The 26,347-nt window shown below is 44.8% G+C and overlaps 1 protein-coding gene across 1 annotated transcript; it reads left to right on the plus strand.

Moving 5' to 3' along the window:
- Positions 1 to 203: 203 nt before the first annotated feature.
- Positions 204 to 25,042, plus strand: LOC137029802 (E3 ubiquitin-protein ligase NEURL1B-like). The gene is made up of 5 exons (XM_067399877.1): positions 204 to 487; positions 16,935 to 16,972; positions 19,560 to 20,276; positions 22,334 to 22,456; positions 24,776 to 25,042. Exons 1-5 carry the CDS (start codon positions 204 to 206, stop codon positions 25,021 to 25,023), a joined length of 1,410 nt encoding a protein of 469 aa, XP_067255978.1. The 3' UTR covers positions 25,024 to 25,042.
- The last annotated feature ends 1,305 nt before the right edge of the window (positions 25,043 to 26,347 follow it).

The following is a 26,347-nucleotide window of genomic DNA, read 5'->3' on the forward strand; positions in this document are numbered from 1 at the left end:
ATAAATGCTGCAACTGGATCCTAACATCTTGTTTTTGTGTGCCACCGTGACAGAACAAACCACCTTTGCAAGGATCCAGCAGCATTAGTTTCAGGGTTCTTCCGCCAGCAACGTGCAGGGAGCGTGTGGCTTTGTTTGGGGCGATGAGGGCCTTGCGGCAGGACAAATGGGAGGTAGGCTGCTTTGCACAGTTTTTTTGGACTATGGCGAGAGGGCTGCAGTATACTGATGAGCCACTAAAGGGGATTTTTAATGAATGCCTCAATGACCCCCTGCCTCAGTGGGAGTTGGAGGGGCTTCAAGACCTGGATTTTTGGGTCTTTGTTAGGTATCTCTCCCGTAGAATTTATTGGGCAACACCTGCTCAGCCTGAGGCCGCTCCAGCCCGTGAATCCGCTCCAGAGGCCACAGAGGAGGTGAGCACTGAGTCTCTGCTTCCGACACCTAAAAAGAGGAGGAAGAAGGCTTCCTTCATCCTTCAAGGCCAGTGAGTCCGCTCCGGCCAGTGAGTCCGCTCCGGCCAGTGAGTCCGCTCCGGCCAGTGAGTCCGCTCCGGCCAGTGAGTCCGCTCCGGCCAGTGAGTCCGCTCCAGCTATAAAGTGCTTTTTACAATGCAGATTGTTTCAAAGCAGCTTTACATTAATAATTGGTATATAATTTTTCCTTTTAAAGAATAGTGTCGATGCAGGCAGATCAAAAGCACTGTTGAATAAATGTCAAGGATACTGTTGAATATCAAATGTCAAGTCAAATTAAATTAAATTAAATTAATCGTATTTTATCACTATAACGATATCTGCTTCTCTCGATTGATTTTAAATAATCATCACAATATTGGCCCGCTCTATGAAAATGAACATAATTTGGAAATATTGGAAGTAATATTAGGAATTTTGCTGTTTTATCTTTTGAAGTTCCTAAAGGTTTTACCAGTTTTCATAATGTTGATCAGCTAGAAATTATTATTCTTTGCTTTACGAATTTGCCAGGCAATTTGAATCTGGTTTGTCTTATTGCAAACGAATTGGGTTGCTTTAAAATCTAATGTGAATGAATATTACAAAGCGCTCACCAAAACCATGTTTTGTATTGATTTACCATCTAACGAAGTTATCATAGTTGGTTAAATTTAAGTCTTTGTGCCACCTACATGCCTTTTGGGTGAAGTTTACTCTTTTGATAGAATAAACATGATTAATAATCGTGATTATAATTTTGAGGAAACTGTGGCACTGGCTGTCGTGTTGATGATGTCTTCACAATGGATGATCTAGTCGACTCGATCTCTGCTGATACTTCAGGGCTGCGTTGTGGTCATGTCAAGGCACCGGTCCTCGGTCTCATCTGGAAACGGCCCTGAATCCTGTTGACTATGTTAAACCTCGGGATAAACAGAAAGACTAATATTAGCGTAGATGCCATTCTTTTTCTGATGTAACGAGTACATCTGGTGTAATAGGAAGTGTTCCCGGTTCTGGCTGAACTAATTTATGCAGCCTAATAATCCTTTAACGGATTTGAAAATATAAATATATAATGTGTTGTGTATGCCAGGCTAAAGAGATGCGTTTTTAGTCTAGATTTAAACTGACAGAGTGTCTGCATCCCGAACAATGCTAGGAAGGTTGTTCCACAGTTTAGGTGCCAAATAGGAGAACGATCTACCGCCTGCAGTTGATTTTGATATTCTAGGTATTATCAGCTGGCCTGAATTCTGAGATCGCAATAAACGTGAAGGACTATAATGCATTAAGAGCTCGCTTAGGTACTGGGGAGCTAAACCATTCAGTGCTTTGTAAGTAATTAACAAGATTTTAAAATCTATACAATGTTTAACCGGAAGCCAATGCAGTGACGACAGAACTGGGCTAATATGGTCATACTTCCTAGTTCTAGTAAGAACTCTAGCTGCTGCATTTTGTACGAGCTGTAGTTTATTTATCAAGCGGGAGGAACAACCACCCAGTAGAGCGTTACAGTAATCTAACCTTGAGGTCATGAACGCATGAACTAACTGATCTGCATTCTTCATTGAGAGCATATGTCGTAGTTTAGATATATTTTTAAGATGGAAGAAAGCTGTTTTACAGATGCTAGTAACATGGCCTTCAAATGAAAGATCGGTATCAAAGAGCACACCCAGGTTCCTAGCTGACGACGAAGACTTAACAGAGCAGCCATCAAGTATTCTAGGTTATTACGTGAAGTTTTTGGTCCAAAAATTAGAATCTGTTTTAGTAGTAGGAAATTACTGGTCCTCCATTTTTTTTTTTTTATATCAGATATACATTCTGTTAATTTTGTGAATTGGTAAGTTTCGTCAGGGTGTGAAGAAATATAGAGCTGAGTATCATCAGCGTAACAGTGAAAACTAACGCCATGCTTCCTAATGATATCTCCCAAGGGTAGCTTGTACAGAGTGAAAAGCAACGGTCCTAGTACTGAGCCTTGCAGTACTCCATAGTTAACTTGTGCTCGATATGACATCTCATCGTTTACTACTACAAACTGATAACGGTCAGATAAGTATGATTTGAACCATGCCAATACAATTCCACTAATGCCAACATAATTTTCAAGTCTATTTAAGAGAATATTGTGATCGATAGTGTCAAATGCAGCACTAAGATCCACTAACACTAATAGAGAGAGACAACCACGATCTGATAAGAGCAAATCATTAGTAACTCTAATGAGAGCAGTCTCAGTACTATGGTACGGTCTAAATCCTGACTGGAAATCCTCACAGACACTATTTCTAGCGCAAGTTCTGCCGGGAAGTCTCAAATGTTACGTCACTATTAATTCCGATCTAACCAATCATTATCTAACACTTGGAGTATAAAAGATTGGTACTCACACTTGTCTGAGTTCGCAGATGCCGACGCGAACTTCACCTCCATCCTCCCCACCACCACCAGGATGGTCCCTGACCTTACTCCCCGGGGGTTGGCTACTCCCCTGCCTTCAGCTTCAGGCAGGATATGCAAAGTCTGCAACCCTCAGGACGTGAGCTACGGACAGGGCCTACGCCAAAGATCATTAACTTGTATATATTCTGCTTGCTGTTTGGTAATAAATATCAGTGTTTCATTATCTTTCCTCCCGAGTCTTTCTGGTAGAACTGCCTTTTCTATTTTTTTTTTACTTTACTGTATCATTTTTTCTCTAATATTATCAATCTTGCAAGTAAAGAAGTTCATAAAGTCGTTACTGCTGTGCTCTTTGGGAACATCAGAAGTTGAAGCTTTATTTCTTGTTAATTTAGCCACTGTATCAAATAAATACTTAGGGTTGTTTATTTTCTTCTAAGAGTTTTGAAAAATGGGCAGATCTGGCAGTTTTTAAGGCCTTTCTGTACTCAATCATTTTCTCTCTCCACAAAATGCGAAAAACTTCTAGTTTTTTTTTCTTCCAGCTACGCTCCATTTTTCTGGCTGCTGTTTTTAGGGCCAGAGTGTGCTCATTGTACCATGGCATTGGATTCATTTCCTTAATCTTTTTTTAAAACAAAGGAGCAACTCCGTCTAATGTGCTGGAAAAGACAGGCAATAGTTTCTGTTGCAACATCGAGGTTTTCTAAGCTGTCTGGTATGCTAAGGCGATGAAACTGATCAGGAAGATTATTTATAAAGCAATCTTTAGTGGTAGAAGTGATGGTTCTACCATATTTATGGCAGGGAGGCAGTTTAGCCTCTTTAACTAAATGTAGTATACACAAGACTAGATAATGATCTGAGATGTCGTCACTCTGCTGCAGAATTTCAACGGCATCAATATCGATTCCATGTGACAATATTAGATCTAAAGTATGATTACGACAATGATTGGGTCCCGATACGTGTTGTCTAACACCAATAGAGTTTAAAATGTCTGTAAATGCCAATCCCAATGAGTCTTTTTTTTATTATCTACATCTACAACAACAAGGACTTTATCTGCAGGTAGTACTAACTCTGATAGAAAATCAGCAAATTCTTTAATAAAGTCTGTATGGTGTCCTGGTGGCCTGTATACAGTAGCCATCCGGTTTTAGCCAGGTTTCTGTCAAACACAGCACATCTAGATTATTGTCTGTGATAATATCATTTACAATAAGATATACAATCTTTATTTACAATCGAGCAAGTGAGTCCGCTCCAGAGCCCGCTCCAGCCAGCTAGTCCGCTCCAGAGCCCGCTCCAGCCAGTGAGCCCGCTCCAGAGCCCGCTCCAGCCAGTGAGCCCGCTCCAGAGCCCGCTCCAGCCAGTGAGCCCGCTCCAGAGCCCGCTCCAGCCAGTGAGCCCGCTCCAGAGCCCGCTCCAGCCAGTGAGTCCGCTCCAGAGCCCGCTCCAGCCAGTGAGTCCGCTCCAGCCAGTGAGTCCGCTCCAGAGCCCGCTCCAGCCAGTGAGTCCGCTCCAGAGCCCGCTCCAGCCAGTGAGTCCGCTCCAGAGCCCGCTCCAGCCAGTGAGTCCGCTCCAGAGCCCGCTCCAGCCAGTGAGTCCGCTCCAGAGCCCGCTCCAGCCAGTGAGTCCGCTCCAGAGCCCGCTCCAGCCAGTGAGTCCGCTCCAGAGCCCGCTCCAGCCAGTGAGTCCGCTCCAGAGCCCGCTCCAGCCAGTGAGTCCGCTCCAGAGCCCGCTCCAGCCAGTGAGTCCGCTCCAGAGCCCGCTCCAGCCAGTGAGTCCGCTCCAGAGCCCGCTCCAGCCAGTGAGTCCGCTCCAGAGCCCGCTCTAGCCAGTGAGTCCGCTCCAGAGCCCGCTCTAGCCAGTGAGTCCGCTCCAGAGCCCGCTCCAGCCAGTGAGTCCGCTCCAGAGCCCGCTCCAGCCAGTGAGTCCGCTCCAGCCAGTGAGTCCGCTCCAGCCAGTGAGTCCGCTCCAGAGCCCGCTCCAGCCAGTGAGTCCGCTCCAGAGCCCGCTCCAGCCAGTGAGTCCGCTCCAGAGCCCGCTCCAGCCAGTGAGTCCGCTCCAGAGCCCGCTCCAGCCAGTGAGTCCGCTCCAGAGCCCGCTCCAGCCAGTGAGTCCGCTCCAGCCAGTGAGTCCGCTCCAGCCAGTGAGTCCGCTCCAGAGCCCGCTCCAGCCAGTGAGTCCGCTCCAGAGCCCGCTCCAGAGCCCGCTCCAGCCAGTGAGTCCGCTCCAGCCAGTGAGTCCGCTCCAGCCAGTGAGTCCGCTCCAGCCAGTGAGTCCGCTCCAGCCAGTGAGTCCGCTCCAGCCAGTGAGTCCGCTCCAGCCAGTGAGTCCGCTCCAGCCAGTGAGTCCGCTCCAGCCAGTGAGTCCGCTCCAGCCAGTGAGTCCGCTCCAGCCAGTGAGTCCGCTCCAGCCAGTGAGTCCGCTCCAGAGCCCGCTCCAGCCAGTGAGTCCGCTCCAGAGCCCGCTCCAGCCAGTGAGTCCGCTCCAGAGCCCGCTCCAGCCAGTGAGTCCGCTCCAGAGCCCGCTCCAGCCAGTGAGTCCGCTCCAGAGCCCGCTCCAGCCAGTGAGTCCGCTCCAGAGCCCGCTCCAGCCAGTGAGTCCGCTCCAGAGCCCGCTCCAGCCAGTGAGTCCGCTCCAGAGCACGCTCCAGCCAGTGAGTCCGCTCCAGCCAGTGAGTCCGCTCCAGCCAGTGAGTCCGCTCCAGCCAGTGAGTCCGCTCCAGCCAGTGAGTCCGCTCCAGCCAGTGAGTCTGCTCCAGCCAGTGAGTCCGCTCCAGCCAGTGAGTCTGCTCCAGAGCCCGCTCCAGCCAGTGAGTCCGCTCCAGAGCCCGCTCCAGCCAGTGAGTCCGCTCCAGAGCCCGCTCCAGCCAGTGAGTCCGCTCCAGCCAGTGAGTCCGCTCCAGCCAGTGAGTCCGCTCCAGAGCCCGCTCCAGCCAGTGAGTCCGCTCCAGAGCCCGTTCCAGCCAGTGAGTCCGCTCCAGAGCCCGCTCCAGCCAGTGAGTCCGCTCCAGCCAGTGAGTCCGCTCCAGAGCCCGCTCCAGCCAGTGAGTCCGCTCCAGAGCCCGCTCCAGCCAGTGAGTCCGCTCCAGAGCCCGCTCCAGAGCCCGCTCCAGCCAGTGAGTCCGCTCCAGCCAGTGAGTCCGCTCCAGCCAGTGAGTCCGCTCCAGCCAGTGAGTCCGCTCCAGCCAGTGAGTCCGCTCCAGAGCCCTCTCCAGCCAGTGAGTCCGCTCCAGAGCCCGCTCCAGCCAGTGAGTCCGCTCCAGAGCCCGCTCCAGCCAGTGAGTCCGCTCCAGCCAGTGAGTCCGCTCCAGCCAGTGAGTCCGCTCCAGAGCCCGCTCCAGCCAGTGAGTCCGCTCCAGAGCCCGCTCCAGCCAGTGAGTCCGCTCCAGAGCCCGCTCCAGCCAGTGAGTCCGCTCCAGAGCCCGCTCCAGCCAGTGAGTCCGCTCCAGAGCCCGCTCCAGCCAGTGAGTCCGCTCCAGCCAGTGAGTCCGCTCCAGCCAGTGAGTCCGCTCCAGCCAGTGAGTCCGCTCCAGCCAGTGAGTCCGCTCCAGCCAGTGAGTCCGCTTCAGCCAGTGAGTCCGCTCCAGCCAGTGAGTCCGCTCCAGCCAGTGAGTCCGCTCCAGCCAGTGAGTCCGCTCCAGCCAGTGAGTCCGCTCCAGCCAGTGAGTCCGCTCCAGCCAGTGAGTCCGCTCCAGCCAGTGAGTCTGCTCCAGAGCCCGCTCCAGCCAGTGAGTCTGCTCCAGAGCCCGCTCCAGCCAGTGAGTCTGCTCCAGAGCCCGCTCCAGCCAGTGAGTCTGCTCCAGAGCCCGCTCCAGCCAGTGAGTTCGCTCCAGAGCCCGCTCCAGCCAGTGAGTCCGCTCCAGAGCCCGCTCCAGCCAGTGAGTCCGCTCCAGCCAGTGAGTCCGCTCCAGAGCCCGCTCCAGCCAGTGAGTCCGCTCCAGCCAGTGAGTCCGCTCCAGCCAGTGAGTCCGCTCCAGCCAGTGAGTCCGCTCCAGCCAGTGAGTCCGCTCCAGAGCCCGCTCCAGCCAGTGAGGTCGCTCCAGAGCCCGCTCCAGCCAGTGAGTCCGCTCCAGAGCCCGCTCCAGCCAGTGAGTCCGCTCCAGAGCCCGCTCCAGCCAGTGAGTCTGCTCCAGCCAGTGAGTCCGCTCCAGCCAGTGAGTCCGCTCCAGCCAGTGAGTCCGCTCCAGCCAGTGAGTCCGCTCCAGCCAGTGAGTCCGCTCCAGCCAGTGAGTCTGCTCCAGAGCCCGCTCCAGCCAGTGAGTCTGCTCCAGAGCCCGCTCCAGCCAGTGAGTCTGCTCCAGAGCCCGCTCCAGCCAGTGAGTCCGCTCCAGAGCCCGCTCCAGCCAGTGAGTCCGCTCCAGCCAGTGAGTCCGCTCCAGAGCCCGCTCCAGCCAGTGAGTCCGCTCCAGCCAGTGAGTCCGCTCCAGAGCCCGCTCCAGCCAGTGAGTCCGCTCCAGCCAGTGAGTCCGCTCCAGCCAGTGAGTCCGCTCCAGAGCCCGCTCCAGCCAGTGAGTCCGCTCCAGAGCCCGCTCCAGCCAGTGAGGTCGCTCCAGAGCCCGCTCCAGCCAGTGAGTCCGCTCCAGAGCCCGCTCCAGCCAGTGAGTCCGCTCCAGCCAGTGAGTCCGCTCCAGCCAGTGAGTCCGCTCCAGCCAGTGAGTCCGCTCCAGCCAGTGAGTCCGCTCCAGCCAGTGAGTCCGCTCCAGCCAGTGAGTCCGCTCCAGCCAGTGAGTCCGCTCCAGCCAGTGAGTCCGCTCCAGCCAGTGAGTCCGCTCCAGCCAGTGAGTCCGCTCCAGAGCCCGCTCCAGCCAGTGAGTCCGCTCCAGAGCCCGCTCCAGCCAGTGAGTCCGCTCCAGAGCCCGCTCCAGCCAGTGAGTCCGCTCCAGCCAGTGAGTCCGCTCCAGCCAGTGAGTCCGCTCCAGCCAGTGAGTCCGCTCCAGCCAGTGAGTCCGCTCCAGAGCCCGCTCCAGCCAGTGAGTTCGCTCCAGCCAGTGAGTCCGCTCCAGAGCCCGCTCCAGCCAGTGAGTCCGCTCCAGCCAGTGAGTCCGCTCCAGCCAGTGAGTCCGCTCCAGCCAGTGAGTCCGCTCCAGCCAGTGAGTCCGCTCCAGCCAGTGAGTCCGCTCCAGCCAGTGAGTCCGCTCCAGCCAGTGAGTCCGCTCCAGAGCCCGCTCCAGCCAGTGAGTCCGCTCCAGAGCCCGCTCCAGCCAGTGAGTCCGCTCCAGAGCCCGCTCCAGCCAGTGAGTCCGCTCCAGAGCCCGCTCCAGCCAGTGAGTCCGCTCCAGCCAGTGAGTCCGCTCCAGCCAGTGAGTCCGCTCCAGAGCCCGCTCCAGCCAGTGAGTTCGCTCCAGCCAGTGAGTCCGCTCCAGAGCCCGCTCCAGCCAGTGAGTTCGCTCCAGCCAGTGAGTCCGCTCCAGAGCCCGCTCCAGCCAGTGAGTTCGCTCCAGCCAGTGAGTCCGCTCCAGAGCCCGCTCCAGCCAGTGAGTTCGCTCCAGCCAGTGAGTCCGCTCCAGAGCCCGCTCCAGCCAGTGAGTTCGCTCCAGCCAGTGAGTTCACTCAAGAGCCCGCTCCAGCCAGTGAGTCCGCTCCAGCCAGTGAGTTCGCTCCAGAGCCCGCTCCAGCCAGTGAGTCCTCTCCAGAGCCCGCTCCAGCCAGTGAGTCCGCTCCAGCCAGTGAGTTCACTCCAGAGCCCGCTCCAGCCAGTGAGTCCACTCCAGAGCACGCTCCAGCAAGTGAGTTAGCTCCAGAGCCCGCTCCATCCAGTGAGTCCTCTCCAGAGCCCGCTCCAGCCAGTAAGTCCGCTCCAGCCAGTGAGTTCGCTCCAGAGTCCGCTCCAGCCAGTGAGTCCGCTCCAAAGCCCGCTCCAGCCAGTGAGTCCGCTCCAGCCAGTGAATTCGCTCCAGAGACTGCTCCAGCCAGTGAGTCCGCTCCAGCCAGTGAGTCCGCTCCAGCCAGTGAGTTCGCTCCAGAGCCCGCTCCAGCCAGTGAGTCCGCTCCAGAGCCCGCTCCAGCCAGTGAGTCCGCTCCAGCCAGTGAGTCCGCTCCAGCCAGTGAGTCCGCTCCAGAGCCCGCTCCAGCCAGTGAGTTCGCTCCAGCCAGTGAGTCCGCTCCAGAGCCCGCTCCAGCCAGTGAGTTCGCTCCAGCCAGTGAGTCCGCTCCAGAGCCCGCTCCAGCCAGTGAGTTCGCTCCAGCCAGTGAGTTCACTCAAGAGCCCGCTCCAGCCAGTGAGTCCGCTCCAGCCAGTGAGTTCGCTCCAGAGCCCGCTCCAGCCAGTGAGTCCTCTCCAGAGCCCGCTCCAGCCAGTGAGTCCGCTCCAGCCAGTGAGTTCACTCCAGAGCCCGCTCCAGCCAGTGAGTCCACTCCAGAGCACGCTCCAGCAAGTGAGTTAGCTCCAGAGCCCGCTCCATCCAGTGAGTCCTCTCCAGAGCCCGCTCCAGCCAGTAAGTCCGCTCCAGCCAGTGAGTTCGCTCCAGAGTCCGCTCCAGCCAGTGAGTCCGCTCCAAAGCCCGCTCCAGCCAGTGAGTCCGCTCCAGCCAGTGAATTCGCTCCAGAGACTGCTCCAGCCAGTGAGTCCGCTCCAGCCAGTGAGTCTGCTCCAGCCATTGAGCCCGCTCCAGCCAGTCAGTTCGCTTCAGAGCCCGCTCCAGCCAGTGAGCCCGCTCCAGAGCAGCCCGAGCAGCCTGCTGCTGTCCCAGAGCAGCCCGCTCTCCCTGTTACGATCACGGAGCACCCTTGGCCAGCCCTGCCACCAGCCCTGCCGCCTTCATCCAAGCCTTCTGTAATGCCGTCGTCGCCCAGGCTTTCGGAACCGCTGGAACCCGCCTGGTCAGTTCCTCCAGTGCTGCCCTGGCAATCAGCTAGGACTCCAGACCCTCGGGAACCCGCCTGGGCAGTTTCTCCAGCGCCGCCCTGGCAATCAGCCAGGACCCCGACCTTCTTAGAGCCCCCGTGGTCTGTTCCTCCGGCTCCCCCTTGGCCTTCGGTTGGGGGCTCTGGTCCTGGCCCGCCGTCCCTCCCCCTGGTCCTCCTCCAGTCCACCTCCCTCCTGAGAGTTGTTTGTTTTTGTTTTGTTTCATGGAGCGTCTGGTAGCCGCTCCGTAAGGAGGGGTTACTTTCATGATCACAAATTGGAGTGCCCAAGTTTAGCCACCAGAGGGCACTCCAACAAGGACTTTTGTCACCTGTCTAAACTACATTTCCCATAAGACACTTCCCTAGACTCATTATCTCATTTCATTGCACCCAGCTGTTTTGTGTTTCCTCATTAGTGTTTGTCTATTTATACTTGTTTGTTTCTGTCTTTGGTTGTGGTTTGTTGTATTATGTTACGTGCACCTTTGTACTCCTGGCTTTTGTTTTGTGGACTGTTCATTGGATTTTGACCCTGTTCCTGGATTACGACTTTGGATTGCCCAATAAATGCTGCAACTGGATCCTAACATCTTGTTTTTGTGTGCCACCGTGACACCCTGCTTCATTTGGGAATGCAACCTTTCAAGGCTACTTGAACCTCTTCTGCTTATAAAGAATAATAATGACAACACAACTGTGATTTGAAGATAAAAAAAAGGAAAAAGCTGTTTATGAAGTACAGCTGTTATGAGAGCTATAGACTATAGATAACTTGTTTATGTGTAAACAGTGAAAGAATTATGAGTGATAGCTGTTCATCTAAACAAAAAATTATGACAGACAGCTTGTTGGAAAATATGAATTGGAGTGATAACTATTCATGAAAAACAAATGTAAAAGAGACATTGGAGGAAAATACATGTTTGATAACTCATTTGTAAAGCAGTGAAAAATGCATGATAACTTGTATATGATAACTGTTGATTGATGAAAACAAGACAAATGGGTTTTTGTAAAGCTGATTAATAAGATAATAGCTCATTAAAAAATGACAGACAACTGGTATTGAAACGCCTTTATTAAAAAGCATGTATTAATCACTTATTAAAGAATAAAAAACAACTGGTAATGTATTTGTTAGTAACATGTTAGTAGATAAGAAAATAACATGTATTAGAAAGAAAGGCAATCTTTACCATTGAAGGATGTCTTTATCAGAAGCGCAGGACGCACCAGAGGAAAAGAGTCCAGAACAAAGAGACGAAGCCTCTATATACCCTAGTGAAAAAAAAGTATACTAAGTATACTTGCAGCAAGACTAATTATTAGTATATTTCAAGTGTGTTAATGATTAGTTCATTTAAAGTGTGCTATTTTGAATCAACAATTTTGTACTAAGTATATTTAAGTTGAAATTAAGTAGTATTAAAATACAACTTTAAGTATATTTAGTATACTTATGTGTGCTAAATTGGAACAACTTCAAGAATACTTAGTACACTTTAAGTATATGTCTGTGATAAGTATAATTTTATTTGTTATAAGTATACTTTACTTCTGTTATGAGTACACTTTGTGTTATAAGTACACTTTATTTGTGATTTAAGTACATTACAAAATAATTACGAGTGTCTTCAGAAAACACAAGCAATATACACTGAATATATTATTTTACAGGTAATAGTATATATTGTATGCTCAGTACCTTTATTCCAAATATTAAACATTACACACTTTGCAGTCAATAACAATACACTTTATTACTTATACTTTGTATAATATAGTCAACATTTGAAGCGGATCAAAACCTTTAATCAAAGTTGTCCTAACTTTTTTGATCTACTTCAAATGTTGACTACTGTACTTTGAATTACATAATCTCACACAATACAGTTGTGCTACTATTTAAATACAGTTTAACACATTAACACACAAGTTGAATGCATTTGTTTTCAAGGCCATTAAAATAAATAAAATGTAACAACATCACTAATGAAGAGACATATTTCATTGACAAATCCAATAGTTTTTATTTAAACTTAGATTCAGCAAAACTTACCATGTTTTTCATTAAAGAAAAAAAAAAATTGGACCATGGTGACCCTCAATACACAAATGCAAATTACACATTATATTCAATTTTCTGATGAGCTTCTCATTGTGTCTGATGGCACAATGATGACCGCAGAGACTCGTGAAGAACAGCACCTGTTGACAGAATATATCAAAGATATAAGACAGCATGTTCAACTCTTTATTCACGTTTACAATAGTCTGTCTGAATCCTACATTGAACCAATACGATTTTTTAACATGTACTTCGTAGAGATGTGCAATAATTGGTGGGTTTAAAGCTTTCCTTTCCACTTCCTGTGAAGTGATGCATCCATGTTCCCGTATTCCCTGTTCTGTCCACTTCGCAGGGCACTTACGGTCGAACGGAATGCACTTGAGGATTTTAGTGGTGCTTTCTGTGTGTTAATATTTCTTCAACTTTTGTCAATTCTTCTGTAAGACTCTCTTGTGTAACTTAAGTCAGTTATGCTATCTGCACATCATAGACACACATAGACAAAACAAGAACTAGGCCTTGGACACACTTATACACTCACACAGTTTGCAAACGTCTGGGGACTGAGGAGACAAGTTGCTCAAGTTTAGGAATAGGAATGTTGTCCCATTCTTGTCTAATACAGGCTTCTAGTTGCTCAACTGTCTTAGGTCTTCTTTGTCGCATCTTCCTCTTTATGATGCGCCAAATGTTTTCTATGGGTGAAAGATCTGGACTGCAGGCTGGCCATTTCAGTACCCGGATCCTTCCTCTACACAGCCATGATGTTGTAACTGATGCAGTATGTGGTCTGGCATTGTCATGTTGGAAAATGCAAGGTCTTCCCTGAAGGAGACGACGTCTGGATGGGAGCATATGTTGTTCTAGAACTTGGATATACCTTTCAGTATTGATGGTGCCTTTCCAGATGTGTAAGCTGCCCATGCCACATGCACTCATGCAACCCCATACCATCAGAGATGCAGGCTTCTGAACTGAGCGCTGACAACAACTTGGGTTGTCCTTGTCCTCTTTAGTCCAGATGACATGGCGTCCCAGTTTTCCAAAAAGAACTTCAAATTTTGATTCAGTTCACGCTCCTGACCACAAATTGAATGTTATATATTGTTATATATTGATATAATAATAGTGACGATGATAATCATAACAGCAGCAAATATCAAGCATTAAGAAGATAATATGTTGATCATATGCAATATACCACACTACTCACTTATGCCTACACTGTAGGTTAAAATGTTATTTCTTCTAGGATGCTATTTTTATCTTATTATCAAATCCAACTACTATAATAACCTAATAACATTTATAATATAATCATGATAATCAGTCAGCTAAAATCACAGTATGTTTTCAGAGACAAGTATTATAATATAGTCATATTCATTCATCGTATTATATATATATATATATATATATATATATATATATATATATATATATATATATATAAATCAGTATCTTATCTACTTTACTATTCATAATGTATTATATATTTAAATCAGTTAATTATTTACTCAATTATAAATTTTGACCTTTCTATAATAATAATAATAATAATAATAATACATAACCTTTTTTTTTTATTAATGAATGACTGATTCCATTATATTTTATAATACATATGAATACCCATAAGGCAAGGCAATTTTATTTGTATAGTACATTTCATACACAATGGTAATTCAAAGTGCTTTACATAAAAGAATTATAAAAATAGAGCATTAGGAATAGAAATAACAGTAAAAACAGAGAATTTTGCTATCTGGATGGATGAGCTAGGAAGTCTCAGGGAGTTTTGTTGTTGTTGTTGTTGTTGTTGTCCGTCAGAGTGGATCTAAACGGATCTATCCATCAGAGCAGATCTGAATGGATCTTCCTCACACAACAGGACTGCTACCTGTTAAGGCACTTCAAACTGATACACAAAGTTTCAATCTCCCCTTTTGCCAAGACATCTCAAACTGCACCACACAGCCCTAATCCCCCTTCCGGAGATATCTTATCTATGCAACGCAGTTCAAATTTCCCCATGGTTTGTACCAAATTTTAACCTGATCAAAAATGCTTTCTTACTAATTCTCCCAGCTCTTTCAACCAGACAGCAATATTTAAAATGCATTAAAAGTCAGAAAACAAGATGATACCTAAAAGATATAAAATACATTAAAAATTAAATAAAAACAGGAAAAGGAATTAAAAGAATAAAAAGATAATACGTATAAAATAAAATGCAAACAGTTCGGACATAGCACAGTGCTCAATCAGCAATGTTTGTGTTCATGTTTTCTGGTTCTGCTCAGAATCCTGGCAGCAGCATTCTGTATGAGCTGCAGCTGTCTTATGGTCTTTTTGGGAAGACCAGTGAGGAGCCCATTACAATAATCCACCCTGCTGGTGATGAAAGCATAAACAAGTTTCTCTAAGTCTTGACTGGAGACAAAGCATCTAATTCTTGCAATATTTTTGAGATGATAATATGCTGATTTAGTTACTGTCTTTACATGGCTACTGAAACTGAAAAGGTCTGACTCCAAAATCACACCAAGATTCCTGACTTGATTTTTAGTTGTTTGACCCCTAGAGTGAAGGTACGTGTTCACTTTGAGAACTTCATCTTTGTTTCCAAACGCAATGACTTCAGTTTTGTCTTTGTTTAACTGAAGGAAGTTTAGGCACATCCAGTTTTTAATTTCATCAATGCATTGGCACAGGGAGTCAATGGGGCTGTAGTCGTTAGGTGATAGGGCTAGGTAAATCTGGGTGTCATCTGCATAGCTGTGATATGCAATTTGGTTCTTTCTCATTATTTGGTTCAGTGGCAGCATATATAGGTTGAACAGGAGGGGCACAAGTATTGAACCTTGAGGGACTCCGCATGTCATGGATGTCCACTCAGACTTATGGTCACCGATACTCACATTATAACCTCTCCCTTCTAAGTATGACCTGAACCATTTTAGGACCATCCCAGAAAGCCCAACCCAGTTTTCCAGCCTGTCAAGAAGGATGTTGTGATCAACAGTGTCAAATGCAGCACTGAGGTCGAGTAGAACCAGCACTGATAATTTACCTGTATCTGTGTTTAGGCGAATATCATTTATTATCTTTATGAGTGCTGTCTCTGTGCTGTGATGCGGTCGGAAACCAGATTGAAAGTTGTCAAAATATCCATTGAAGCTTAAGAACTTGTTCAGCTGATTAAAAACAACTTTTTCAATGATCTTGCCTATGAAAGGAAGATTTGAGATTGGTCTGTAGTTGCTCAATATGATGATATCCAGATTGCTCTTTTTCAGGAGGGGCTTAACAACTGCAGTTTTCAGGGATTTTGGAAAAGTCCCAGAGAGAAGTGAGGCATTTACCACTTCTAGGAGATCTGCTTCTAAACAGTTAAACATGCTTTTGAAAAAAGATGTGGGAAGTGTGTCAAGGGTGCAGGTTGATGTTTTAAGGTGCTGTACTGTTTCTTCCAAAATTTTACCATCAATTGCTTCGAAAACAGACATAATAGCTACTTTCTGAGGTTGTGATATGATCTGTTTTACCCCGGTGCAGCTCAAGGATCTGCTGATCACCTTTCTGATATTATTAATTTTCTCAGAGAAGAAGGAAGCAAACTCACAGCATTTGCTGTCTGAGAGCATTTCACTGGGGATCTGACTTGGGGGGTTTGTTAGTCTCTCTACAGTAGCAAAAAGATTGCGGGTGTTGTTTAAGTTTCTGTTTATAATATTTGAGAAGAAGGTCTGTCTAGCTTTGCCAAGTTCCACATTGAAAGCATGAAGAATATCTTTATAGATGTGATAATGGATTTCGAGTTTTGTCTTTCGCCACATGCGCTCAGCTTTTCTGCATTGTCTTTTCATATTTTGCACTGCTGTTGAGTTTCTTCACGGTGCTTTTTGTCTGCCACTTTTCATCCTGACTTTCACAGGAGCAATGTTATCAATAACGTTCTGTACTTTTGAGTTAAAAGAATCAAGGAGAAAATCAACAGGGTCTGCAGATATGCTTGGTGTTAAAGATATAGCTTTCATAAACAGTGCACTAGTATTCTCATTTAAGCATCGCTCTTTGACCGAGATAGATCTAGCTTCAACAGTCGGAGAGATCAATAAATCAAAGAAAATACAGAAATTATCAGATAGCGCTACATCCTTAATGACAATGGATGAAATGTTTAGACCCTTACTAATAATTAAATCTAGAGTGTGTCCACGATTGTGTGTAGGTCCATGTACATGTTGAGTCAGATCAAAACAGTTATGATTTCTTTTGCCATATTGGATTCTGCATTTTCTATGTGGATGTTAAAGTCCCCAGTAATAGCAAAACAGTCAAACTCAGAGGAAATTGCTGATAACAGTTCTGTAAAGTCCTCCACAAAGGCTGGAGAGTATTTTGGAGGCCTGTAGATAACTATAAGTAGAATGCGAGGAGCACCTTTTAACACAATACCCAAGTATTCGAAAGACAAGTAATCACCAAATGACACTTGCTTGCATTGATAGACATCTTTAAATAGAGCAGCAACACCTCCACCTCTCCTAACAGCTCTGCAGACACTCATAAAAGTAAAGTTAGGAGGGGCTGTTTCCTTCAGGATTGTTGCACTGCAGCTGTCTTCAAGCCATGTTTCATTATGAAGAATAAAATCTAGGTTGTTTGTGGTTATTAAGTCATTGACTAGAAGTTATTTATTAAGTGAGCGGATGTTTAAAAGTGCTAACTTAACAGTCTTACTTTCTGTCTCTACAGTAATCTTAGTTTGACGTGTAATAGGTAGCAGATTAAATGGGTTTGCCAAACGGTTTGAGAAGGCCTTAGGCTTTCTATAACGTAATAAAACAGAAATAGAGAAATCTACAGGCACACTGGGTTCCAACTGGTTCTGTAAACATTTGATAAAGTCACTGTTATCATAGCGGGGACCCGACACACATCACTGAGAGCTGTTATCGGTTGTTTTTGGTTCACCTAGAACAGACGGAGGAGGTTGAGAGCCCTGGCCTTGTGGCAGGGGCCGAAGAGCTCTCACAGGAGGAGGAGGAGGGCGAGCTGGGCCCACAGGCTTTGGTGGTTTCGGGGCTTGATGCTTTTTTGTTGTTATCTGGGGGCTCGCAGCAAAAGAGTGGGAGAGTTTGGTTCCAGCATACACCAGTTCCTCCATTTTCTCTGAGAAGCACAGAAGAGGGGATGCTGGAGAGAGGGATAACGTGTCCGGTGAGAGGGGCTGTTGCTCTGGTGTTACCGGAGGCTGTAATATGTTGTCCTGGTTTCTCTGGCTGTTTTCCCGAAAGTCGTCTTTGGGTGCTGAATCTTGGAGCAGTTCTAACACGTCACTGTCTCTCGGTGAGCTCTGTGGATAGGGCTCAGTCAGGATTGTGTGCATGAGCAGTGGTTGTTGTGGCTGCGTGGTGTTATCATTGACCTTGTGGGATGTGTCAACCGCATGTCCATTCAGATGCTGAAATTAAGTCCTGTGGTCAGTTGTACTCTGTCCAGGTGTGTTTGTGCCATTCAGGTTGAGTGGATTTGCACACACTGCTGAAGGATGATGGAGGCAGAAGTAGATATTGTCCTTTAGCACTCTTGAGCCCAGTTTTTTTGGGTGCAGGCCATCATGAGTGAACAGTTGTCTCTGACTCCAGAACAGATTGAAGTTGTCGATGAAATTCAGTCCTTTTACGTTGCAGGTTTTTTGCAGCCATGTGTTAAGACCAAGCAACCATGTAAATCTATTTGTTCCTCTTGCTGGGAGTGGTCCACTGATGAACGACTGAACCTTTAGTCTTTTAAGCATTTCAAAAAGTTCATTGAAATCCCTCTTAAGGAGTTCTGACTGCTCCTTCCGAATATAATTTTTCCCCACATGAATGATTAGTCGATTTGCAGTCTTATATTTCATCAGAATGCTCTTAAGTTCCCTGTTTACATCAGAAACTGTTGCTTGTGGAAGGCAGCATGTAGTTGTATCCCTGCTGCTAATGTTTCTGATAATAGAGTCACCCTCTATCAGAGTCCTGGGCTCGGCTGCTCTCTGAGCTGAGTGCTGCTGACTGTTCAACTGCTGACTGTTTGCATCGGTGTTAGCTGCTGGCTGATTTGATCTGTGTCCGATCATGTTTGGGGATTCCTCACCCACATTCATTAACACTTCAAATCTGTTCTCCAGATGTATTGGCGGTGGTAGGGAGCTATTGTTTGGGGTAGAGGATGCTACTGCATTAATATGTGATACTCGTGACAATCTGATGTCTCGAGTGCCTTTGGGTCTCGCTCCCTGTGTGTGCCATCGATTAATATGTTGATCAATTTCGGCACTCAGTACAGTCTGTTTAGGGGCATTAGATTCATGGGACTCACCGACTGTGTGCTGAGGACGTCCATGTCGAAGCTCTGTTGTGTGTTCCTTCTGGTTTGGTAGTCCCGCAAGTAACTTTGTTTCAAGAACTGCAATCCTTTGTAGAAGTCTGTGGCAGTTTGTGCCACAGAGGAGGCATATTATTTCTAATCCTTTTGGATGTAAGCAGCTGTGTTTTCCCTTCTCCGGAATGTAAGCTGATGGCTGCTGTCAGTGGGAGGCTGGTTGGATAAAAATTCCCCTTTTTTGTAGCAATTCTTCCAGTTAAAAAGATTGTTGGTGCCAAGATTTGTCGTTTGAGCACTGTGCCTATTTGCTGTAGTTAAAATTAGGAGATAAAAAGCAAAGTGCAGAGCTGTAAGCAAGAGCGTCAGAACAGTAGCGAAGCAGGAATGCTGACTAGTGAAAAGTACCACGTCGGTACTGAAATTTTTAAAAAATGTAATGCTTTTAGCAGTGTTGAGTAGATTTGTAAACACCTCTGATTGGCCATTGTGTTGACGCACTCATCAGATATGTCTGTGATTGGCTTCAATGATCAACGCTTCAAAAACATTGTAAATATTCATCATTGACGCTCTCCACCGAGCGCTGACACAGATACACATGGTAGTGTTTGAAAGCAGGCATCTATCACAGACTAGGCATCTAAACGCTCCGACTTTCAAATTCAAACACTCCCATGAGTTGATAATTTTAGCCAATTAGAGACATATCTGATGAGCGCGTGAACACAATGGCCAATCAGAGGTGTTTATGAATCCGCTCAACAGCGCTCAAAGCATCACATTTTTAAAATCTCAGTACCGATTGGTACCGAAGTCAGTACTTTTGACAACTCTAGTGGCAAACATAACTTGACAATACTTGGGTGTTTTGTTCTACAGCATAAACTGCATGTTGTTGTTGGCGCCGATAGCCTCGTGGGCAGCACCGACATATAACCCGATGCGCTTCAGGCAACCCAAGTTTGAGTTCCGGCTCGTGGAACTTTCCCAATCCCGTCCCCCCCCCCCCCCGCTTCCTGTCCAATCTATACTATTCTATCACAATAAAGGCAAAAATTGCCAAAAATAAATCTTAAAAAAACCCCAGCATGTTTAAGAACAAGTATCTTCAAATTATGTTTAGCCATATTTTACTCATAAATTGAAAACCTCCATTGTAAAACCCCATATGAAAGTCTTAAAGGAACCAGTGGTGAATTAGTCTTCTGGGTTTTGACATCATGACTACAGCTTCTTCTAGGGGGCAAATTGTGACAGTCGTACCTAGAAGTGGAAGACAGTGAAAAGGCGTTTCAGCTTCACTGCCGTTATTAGAGCAGAATAATTTAAAGTGCTTTCACTTGTTATGGTTTGTAACAACTCTCTGGTCTCCCTCTCCTCTCTCAGAGAGCACGTTTGCTGAGAGCGTGGGTGCCAGCTGTCTGAGTGCCGCTCGACTCAGCACCTATCTGCCTAAGAGCAACCACGACTCGGCCAACTACAGCAACAACAAGCTAGAGACCAACCAGGCCGCGGCAGCAAAGATTGCCACGCTACAGCTCAGCAGCTACAACCAGCTCATCCCCTGCTGCTCCTCCTCCTCCACGCCCTCTTCCTCCGTCCACAGGGCCGTCCGCAGCCTCTCCTCGCCCCTCGACACCGACCTGCACTTTCACCCAGTGCGAGGCCCTGACGTGGTTCTCTCCAATGATCGCACCGTCGCATGTACCCACTTTCTGGACAGCAGCAGGACTCTGATGTTCAGCGACAGGCCCGTCCGGGTGGGCGAGACTCTGTATGTGGAGGTGGGCCATCTGGGCTTGCCTTACTTTGGGGCTCTTCTCTTTGGTATGACCTCTTGTGATCCTGGCACGCTCAGTGCCGGGGATCTGCCAGCAGACCCGGAGGTGCTTCTGGACCGTAAGGAGTACTGGGTGGTGTACAGGGGTTTTCCTGTGCCAACGGCGGGCGACGTGCTCCGCTTTACCTTTCTGCCTAATGGGGAGGTGCATCACGGGGTCAACGGAGGGGCACGTGGGCGTCTCCTGTGTGTCGACTCCTCTCAGGTTCTGTGGGCCTTCTTCACGCTCCATGGGGCCGTGAACCGACTCAGGATATTAGGTAGGATTTAATAAAAAAACTTGTGTGAACTGATCCCTCGGTTTCACAGAAAGGCTTAACACTCTGAGGTCTGAAAACGCGCCGGCGCGTTTTGCAGGTTTTTTTTTTCACATTGCAGCAAAACAGACTTAAAATACTCCGTCATTTTTTGTCATAGAGACATAAGTAATATATCAATTGAAACTATAGAATATCTTCTTTTATTTGTATACACTCAAAGTAAAAACAAAATGTTGTGCTTTTTGTAAAATAAAGAAAACTAACATGATGCATGATTTCTCCTCTCACTCTGAACGAAGTCCAATCTGATAGTTCTCAGAAAATGAACTGTAACTTAGTGAATACTAATCACAGAAAAATTACACTTATGTTTAAAAAAACGTTAAGATGTCAGGTTTTAAATCATGTAAGTCAAATCAAAAACAAACCTTCTGTGTTTATGTAATCTGTATGAAAAGAGAGCCATGTCAGAAGTCCGTGATTCAGCTCATTATCCGCTAATGTGGCCACACCCACGGAGCCAGCGCTATTCAGACGCAAATTCTGAGGCAATACATGCATTCATCGTCTCAATCGTGTATTTATTGTCTTGAAAAAAGTGTTTATCTGGATGTAAAAGTCATGGTTAGGGAGCTCTAGAAGACATGCAGTTAGTTCCTGTTTTCTTTTCTTCTATAGATGAATTTTAGATGAGTTTTTGTTTCCTTAGCGCCCTCCAGCTGCAGTATGTATTGGAAACTCCATTCATGGAATAGCCTCTTCTTCTTTTAGATGAATTTGTGGACTAAAATTGCACATAGCGCCCTCCGACTTCAAGGATGAATTAAAAACACCAGCGCTCATAGTAATGACAATGAATATTAAATTAATATAACTCCTCTGTATAGAAAATTGGCATAAGCATATGAGAATCCAATATTTCTCCAAATGGGCATGCTTTTAAACTAAAAGCCTATATTCAGACTCTTTGCATCACAGAAATACATTATATTTTAAAGTATAATATAAAACCATTACTTTATATTGTAATAATATTTTTCTGTATGTTTCATATATCATGATGAGCTTGAGACATCACAGAAGGTTTTTTCACAGCCTACCTGACTGAAATGCCTCATTAATATGCAAGTCATTTCAGCTCATTACTATCCAATTCTGTTGTCTTCTCAGGTGAGAATGGCCCATTTTCAGCGGTGATTCACGCCTCCTCGCATACTGTGTTTCTTGGCAAAAAGTGTCTTACAAAAACTAAATCAATATATTGTTTTATATGAAGGAGTAGGCAGCATAATTTTTACATAATTTTGAAGCAAAAACTCTAGTCTACAACCTCCAATACCCAAAAGTCTTGTGAACACAGATTTACTATACTTTTTTGGCCTTATTTCAGTGACTTAAGTTTTTTGTTTTTTCAATAAACAAGCATAAATGTTATTCCTTCAAAAACACAAACATGTACATACATGTTCCTCACATATTATTGTAGCCTAGTTTGTGCTGAATACAGTGTAATGACACTTTTTCCATTAATATGTTTATGAAGAACTGAAAAAAGCACAAATATCAGGGCATGTCAAAACTTCTCCAGGCCCCAAATCAGCCTCAGACTCCAGAGGGTTAAGCCTAGTCAGGACTAAAATGTATGTTTGAGCTGTGTTAATTGAAAGCAGCTTGCACATGCATATCTTAAAATATGCTGTTGTTTTGTCTCAAGATGGACACCTGTAATGAATCTCTAATTGAACTAAGGTCTAATCCTGGATTAATCTAAGCCCTGTCTGTGAAATCAGGCCAATATATTCTTTGCACTACCAGTCAGAAGTTTGAAACATCAGTTCATTCTGTTTTTCTTTCTAGATCTAGATTCTAAATGTCCAGATTTAGAATCTAGATTTCTTTCTAGAATAATAGCCAGCAGGGCCAAAACTGTAATAAAATACAGCCTATAGTTTATCTATGCATTCTTTAATAATTTGTTGAGGTCATCTGAAAGAGATTTGTTGGTGGTTGTTGTAATAAAGATCAAAGTGGTAAACAGTGCTCTTTTTGTCCAAAAGGAACTGTTCAGGCCAGCCCACCCACCTCCCCGTCAGTGTCTCAAGGATCAACGCCTGATGACAGTGACTCTGATCTGGCTTTCAGTGTCAACAGATCCTCATCAGCATCTGAGTCGTCTCTGGGTGAGTCTCAACAAGCTCATTCATCAGCTCACATTCAGCTCTGAACCGCTGGAGGAGACAGAATGCTGATATGATGAAATAACTGATTAGTGTCGGCATGACATGAAAATTCACCCTGCTTCTAAATGCATGTTACTGATCTTTTTGTGAATGATTCATCTGTGCATGTTTCATTTTTAATGTTTAACTGAAAACAGTTTCATCGTGACTTTAACAGATGTGTAGGTTTGTTTTTTACTGCCAACATCCCATGCTAACAACACAAGCATTAAAAACTTCAGACGTCACATAATAGTTGGTGGTATTAGTAGTGTTTGCTGAGCCAAGCATCACTTTTACTATTGCACATCCAGGGCTATGGTGGTGTCACTTAAACATCTATCACCTGGGAACAAATGAGAACACCCTAGCAATCACAGAGCAATACCCTAGCAACCGTGCAGAACACCCTAACAATCAGACTGCAATGCTTGTGCCAGAGGAGCTCAACTCCCACTCCCACAAAGCATTGCGAATGATGTGATTGAATCAGTCACCTTACAGTCTTGTATGAAACGTTTTGCAATACTTATTTTGCAATAAATTTAAATATAATGCTTTTTAATTGTTTTTCTGCTTCTAAATGTCTATAAATCAATGTTTTCATATTGTATCATGTTTTTGTTTTTTTTGTTTTTTTACCTCATTAGGGATTGCATTTATTGCCTCAAATCCTCAGTCAAATCCTTTTTTACTTCAGTTTGCAATGTTATTATTTTCGAATCTCAGAGCTGGTTGGTTTGGTTCATGACTTAGAACTCCAGAGCATTAAAGAGAGTTTCAAATATTATTTTATTAATCATTTTTAAATATTTTATTCATGAAAAATGTTTCTAATTTTAATATGGGCCAAACAGTGAATGTGCGTAAGCACCTATTATAATTGTTAATGATGTTCTTCTTCTTCTTCTTCCGCTCTTGAAGTCTATGGCAGCCCATAGAACCGTATGGTCAAAAGTTGTGAAATTTGGCACACTGATAGAGGACAGCCTGAACATTAACCACAGCAAATTTGGAGTCTCTAACTCAATCCTTCTAGCGCCACCAAATTTGAACTCACATTTACGCGAATAACTTTTTCAGAAAAACATACTATTTCAAACTCTTCCTAGACAGATTTTTTTCATGAAAATTTAACCAGATCATCTTCAGACCATGCCGAAAAGTTATGAAAAAAAAAAAAAAAAGTTATGGAATTCAAGTTGATTAGTCTATCCGTTCTCGAATACCACGCAAACAAATTTGACAAAGAACACGGCAAATGAACACAAGGCTATATCTCCGCAATGCTTTAGCATATTCTGACCAAACTTGGTGTGTGTTATGACAAACATGACCTGAGGATATCTGCACATTTTCGGCACATTGCCACCTAGTAGTCAGGAGATATGAAAAAAGTCTATTTTTGCTTATAACTTTTGAACAGTTTGGCCAAAACAGGTCTCTTTAGATTTGGTGCAGCATACTGAATCGAAGGATATCCAGTTTTCCAATGTTGGCCATTTGGGGCATTGGCTATTATGTATTTTGATGTAAAATGCTATCTTTTAAGAATGCATTGGTGTATCGTTACGCAACTTGGTAAGTGTTATCGGCACAATGCCATGAAGCTGAAAATTAAAATGACATTTTGAAAAATGCTAATAGCTTTTAATTAATTTTGCTTATTGTAATGAAACTTTATAGATTTCTTGGGTCATGCCAAGAACAGAGATACCAAATTTGATAGTCGGCCAAACGTCCTGTCCCCCATTTAGATTTTCTTTAAAAAACAACTTTTTCTAACTACTCATAGACCATTGTCCAATTTTCAGCAAATTTGAGTCAGATCATCTTCACAAAATGCAGGCAAAAAGTTATAGATTTTGTGTCGATAGACCATTTTCATATACCGCATCAATGAATTTGACAGCATAATAATGCCAAACTGCAGCTGAGGCTTTATCTCAGGATGTTGACACCAAACTTTTTGTGTGTAATTGTTCCTCAACACTGACCACACCAGATCAATTTGGTGTGAGCGACACCTTTTGGTCAAAAGTAATAAGCAATTATGTCACATAACAAGTGATTGTATTGTATAAATCGTCTCCAAATGTACTTATTTTTGCAGTTAGGGTTCCTCATTCTGGCTCTGTGGTGCTTGCCCCTTAACTGCTGCTATATTTAAAGTATTGTTTAAATTGTTCTTTTAACTTCCAGAAGTGCTGTTTTGTGCTATGAATTAGGCTTTTTTTCCACTGCAGCAGGTTTACAATGTTGTTCAATGTGTTGTTTCAGTGACAGCTCCCAGTTCTCCTCTCAGTCCTCCGGTCTCACCGACTCTGTCCTCGTCAAACGCGCCTCTGAGCAGCAAGATCAGCGAGTGCACCGTGTGCTTCGATCAGGAGGTGGACACCGTCATCTACACGTGTGGACACATGTGTTTGTGTAACGACTGCGGACTGAGGCTCAAGAGACAGATCAACGCGTGCTGTCCGATCTGTCGGAGACCCATAAAGGACGTCATAAAAACCTACAGACCATGAAGGACTCAAATGATTCAAAACTCGGTGACTAAACTTGTATTTAAGCCTGTGTATGTAGCTTTGATTTGTGTAGCATTAAGCTCTTGTCCGTATTTCTCTCACCTCATATTTTAAACAGATCATCTGAAGCCAAATGTAATTGATTTATGGTTTATGAGGATTAACAAAGGTTAATCTCAATTCTGATCAGATATTTCTAGTGCCTTTAACGTTGTTCCTAAAGCAGCACCTAATGGATTAGACAATCATATCCGAGTATGAATTAAGAAAATAATTCAAAGGGACCTCAAGATAAGGAAAGAATGTGTAAGTGATTAATACACAGGGCTACAAATAAGATTTAATATGCTGTTTTAAAGTTTGATTGCTGTGTTAAAGTGAAGAAAGATTTGCATCATGACAGATGAAGGGTTTGGAGATTCGTTGCACTTATAACTAGAGGTAAGCACTAAAACACATCTGTCCCTCCGACTGAAGTCATTTCAGATGTGGATCTGGACGACTGCATCTTAATTCACAACAAAAATACTTGGTTTATATAGTAGAGTGATGTGGTATTGTATTGTATTTAATGTCAGATTTAGTCAAAATCTGTCATTTTCTTCTTACCTTGACATTTTGTTCAGTGAGCAGTATAACAATCAACAGGTTTATTCTTTACAGTAATAATTTTTGGACTGTGAACACTACGGGCAGAAAAGCAAAAATACTGCTGCAAAATTATTGTAGAAATTGCAATCAGTGCTATTATTGATCAATCCAATGGATATCACTCATGTTCATCAGGGGACATTATACTTAATAATAATGTTGAAATAAATGGCAATGGTAAAACTATTTACATAAATACAAGTACTCATGTAATGGACCATATACTACCATCCATTAATCATCACTGTATGTTTTCTACCAAATGTAACAAAGAAATCTGCCAGTGATGACAAAAGTGTTCAGTGATAAAATATATGGTTGAATTTGATTTTCATATTGTCAATAAAACTGACCACAGTTCTGAAGGTTATTTTTTTAATACAAATAATGGAGATTTCCTTGTGCTTTCCTTGCAGTGAGAAACTGAATTAATTAACTGAATTAATTAACTGAATTAATGCACAAAAATATAATATATATATAAATAAAAATCCTCTACAGAACCCTTTAGTTGTTTAGAAATATTCAATACATTTAATTCAACCAAAAGCTTTCTTAGATAAATCAGACATAAAACTAATAATATTTAACTTTCTGAATGTTATTAATTCATATAATTACTATTAATATTGAACAAACATTTTCTTTACACAAAGTGGGAAAATAGGCTTTT

Source organism: Chanodichthys erythropterus, chromosome 1, assembly GCF_024489055.1.
Source record: "Chanodichthys erythropterus isolate Z2021 chromosome 1, ASM2448905v1, whole genome shotgun sequence".
Lineage (NCBI taxonomy): Eukaryota > Metazoa > Chordata > Actinopteri > Cypriniformes > Xenocyprididae > Chanodichthys > Chanodichthys erythropterus.

Bases quoted from the DNA above. Each gene is read 5' to 3' on its own strand.
- LOC137029802 (XM_067399877.1), top strand. From the start codon at position 204: ATGGCGAGAGGGCTGCAGTATACTGATGAGCCACTAAAGGGGATTTTT. The intron at 20,277-22,333 runs GTAGGATTTAAT...TTTGTCCAAAAG, and splicing joins GAACCGACTCAGGATATTAG to GAACTGTTCAGGCCAGCCCA. The intron at 22,457-24,775 runs GTGAGTCTCAAC...GTGTTGTTTCAG, and splicing joins AGCATCTGAGTCGTCTCTGG to TGACAGCTCCCAGTTCTCCT.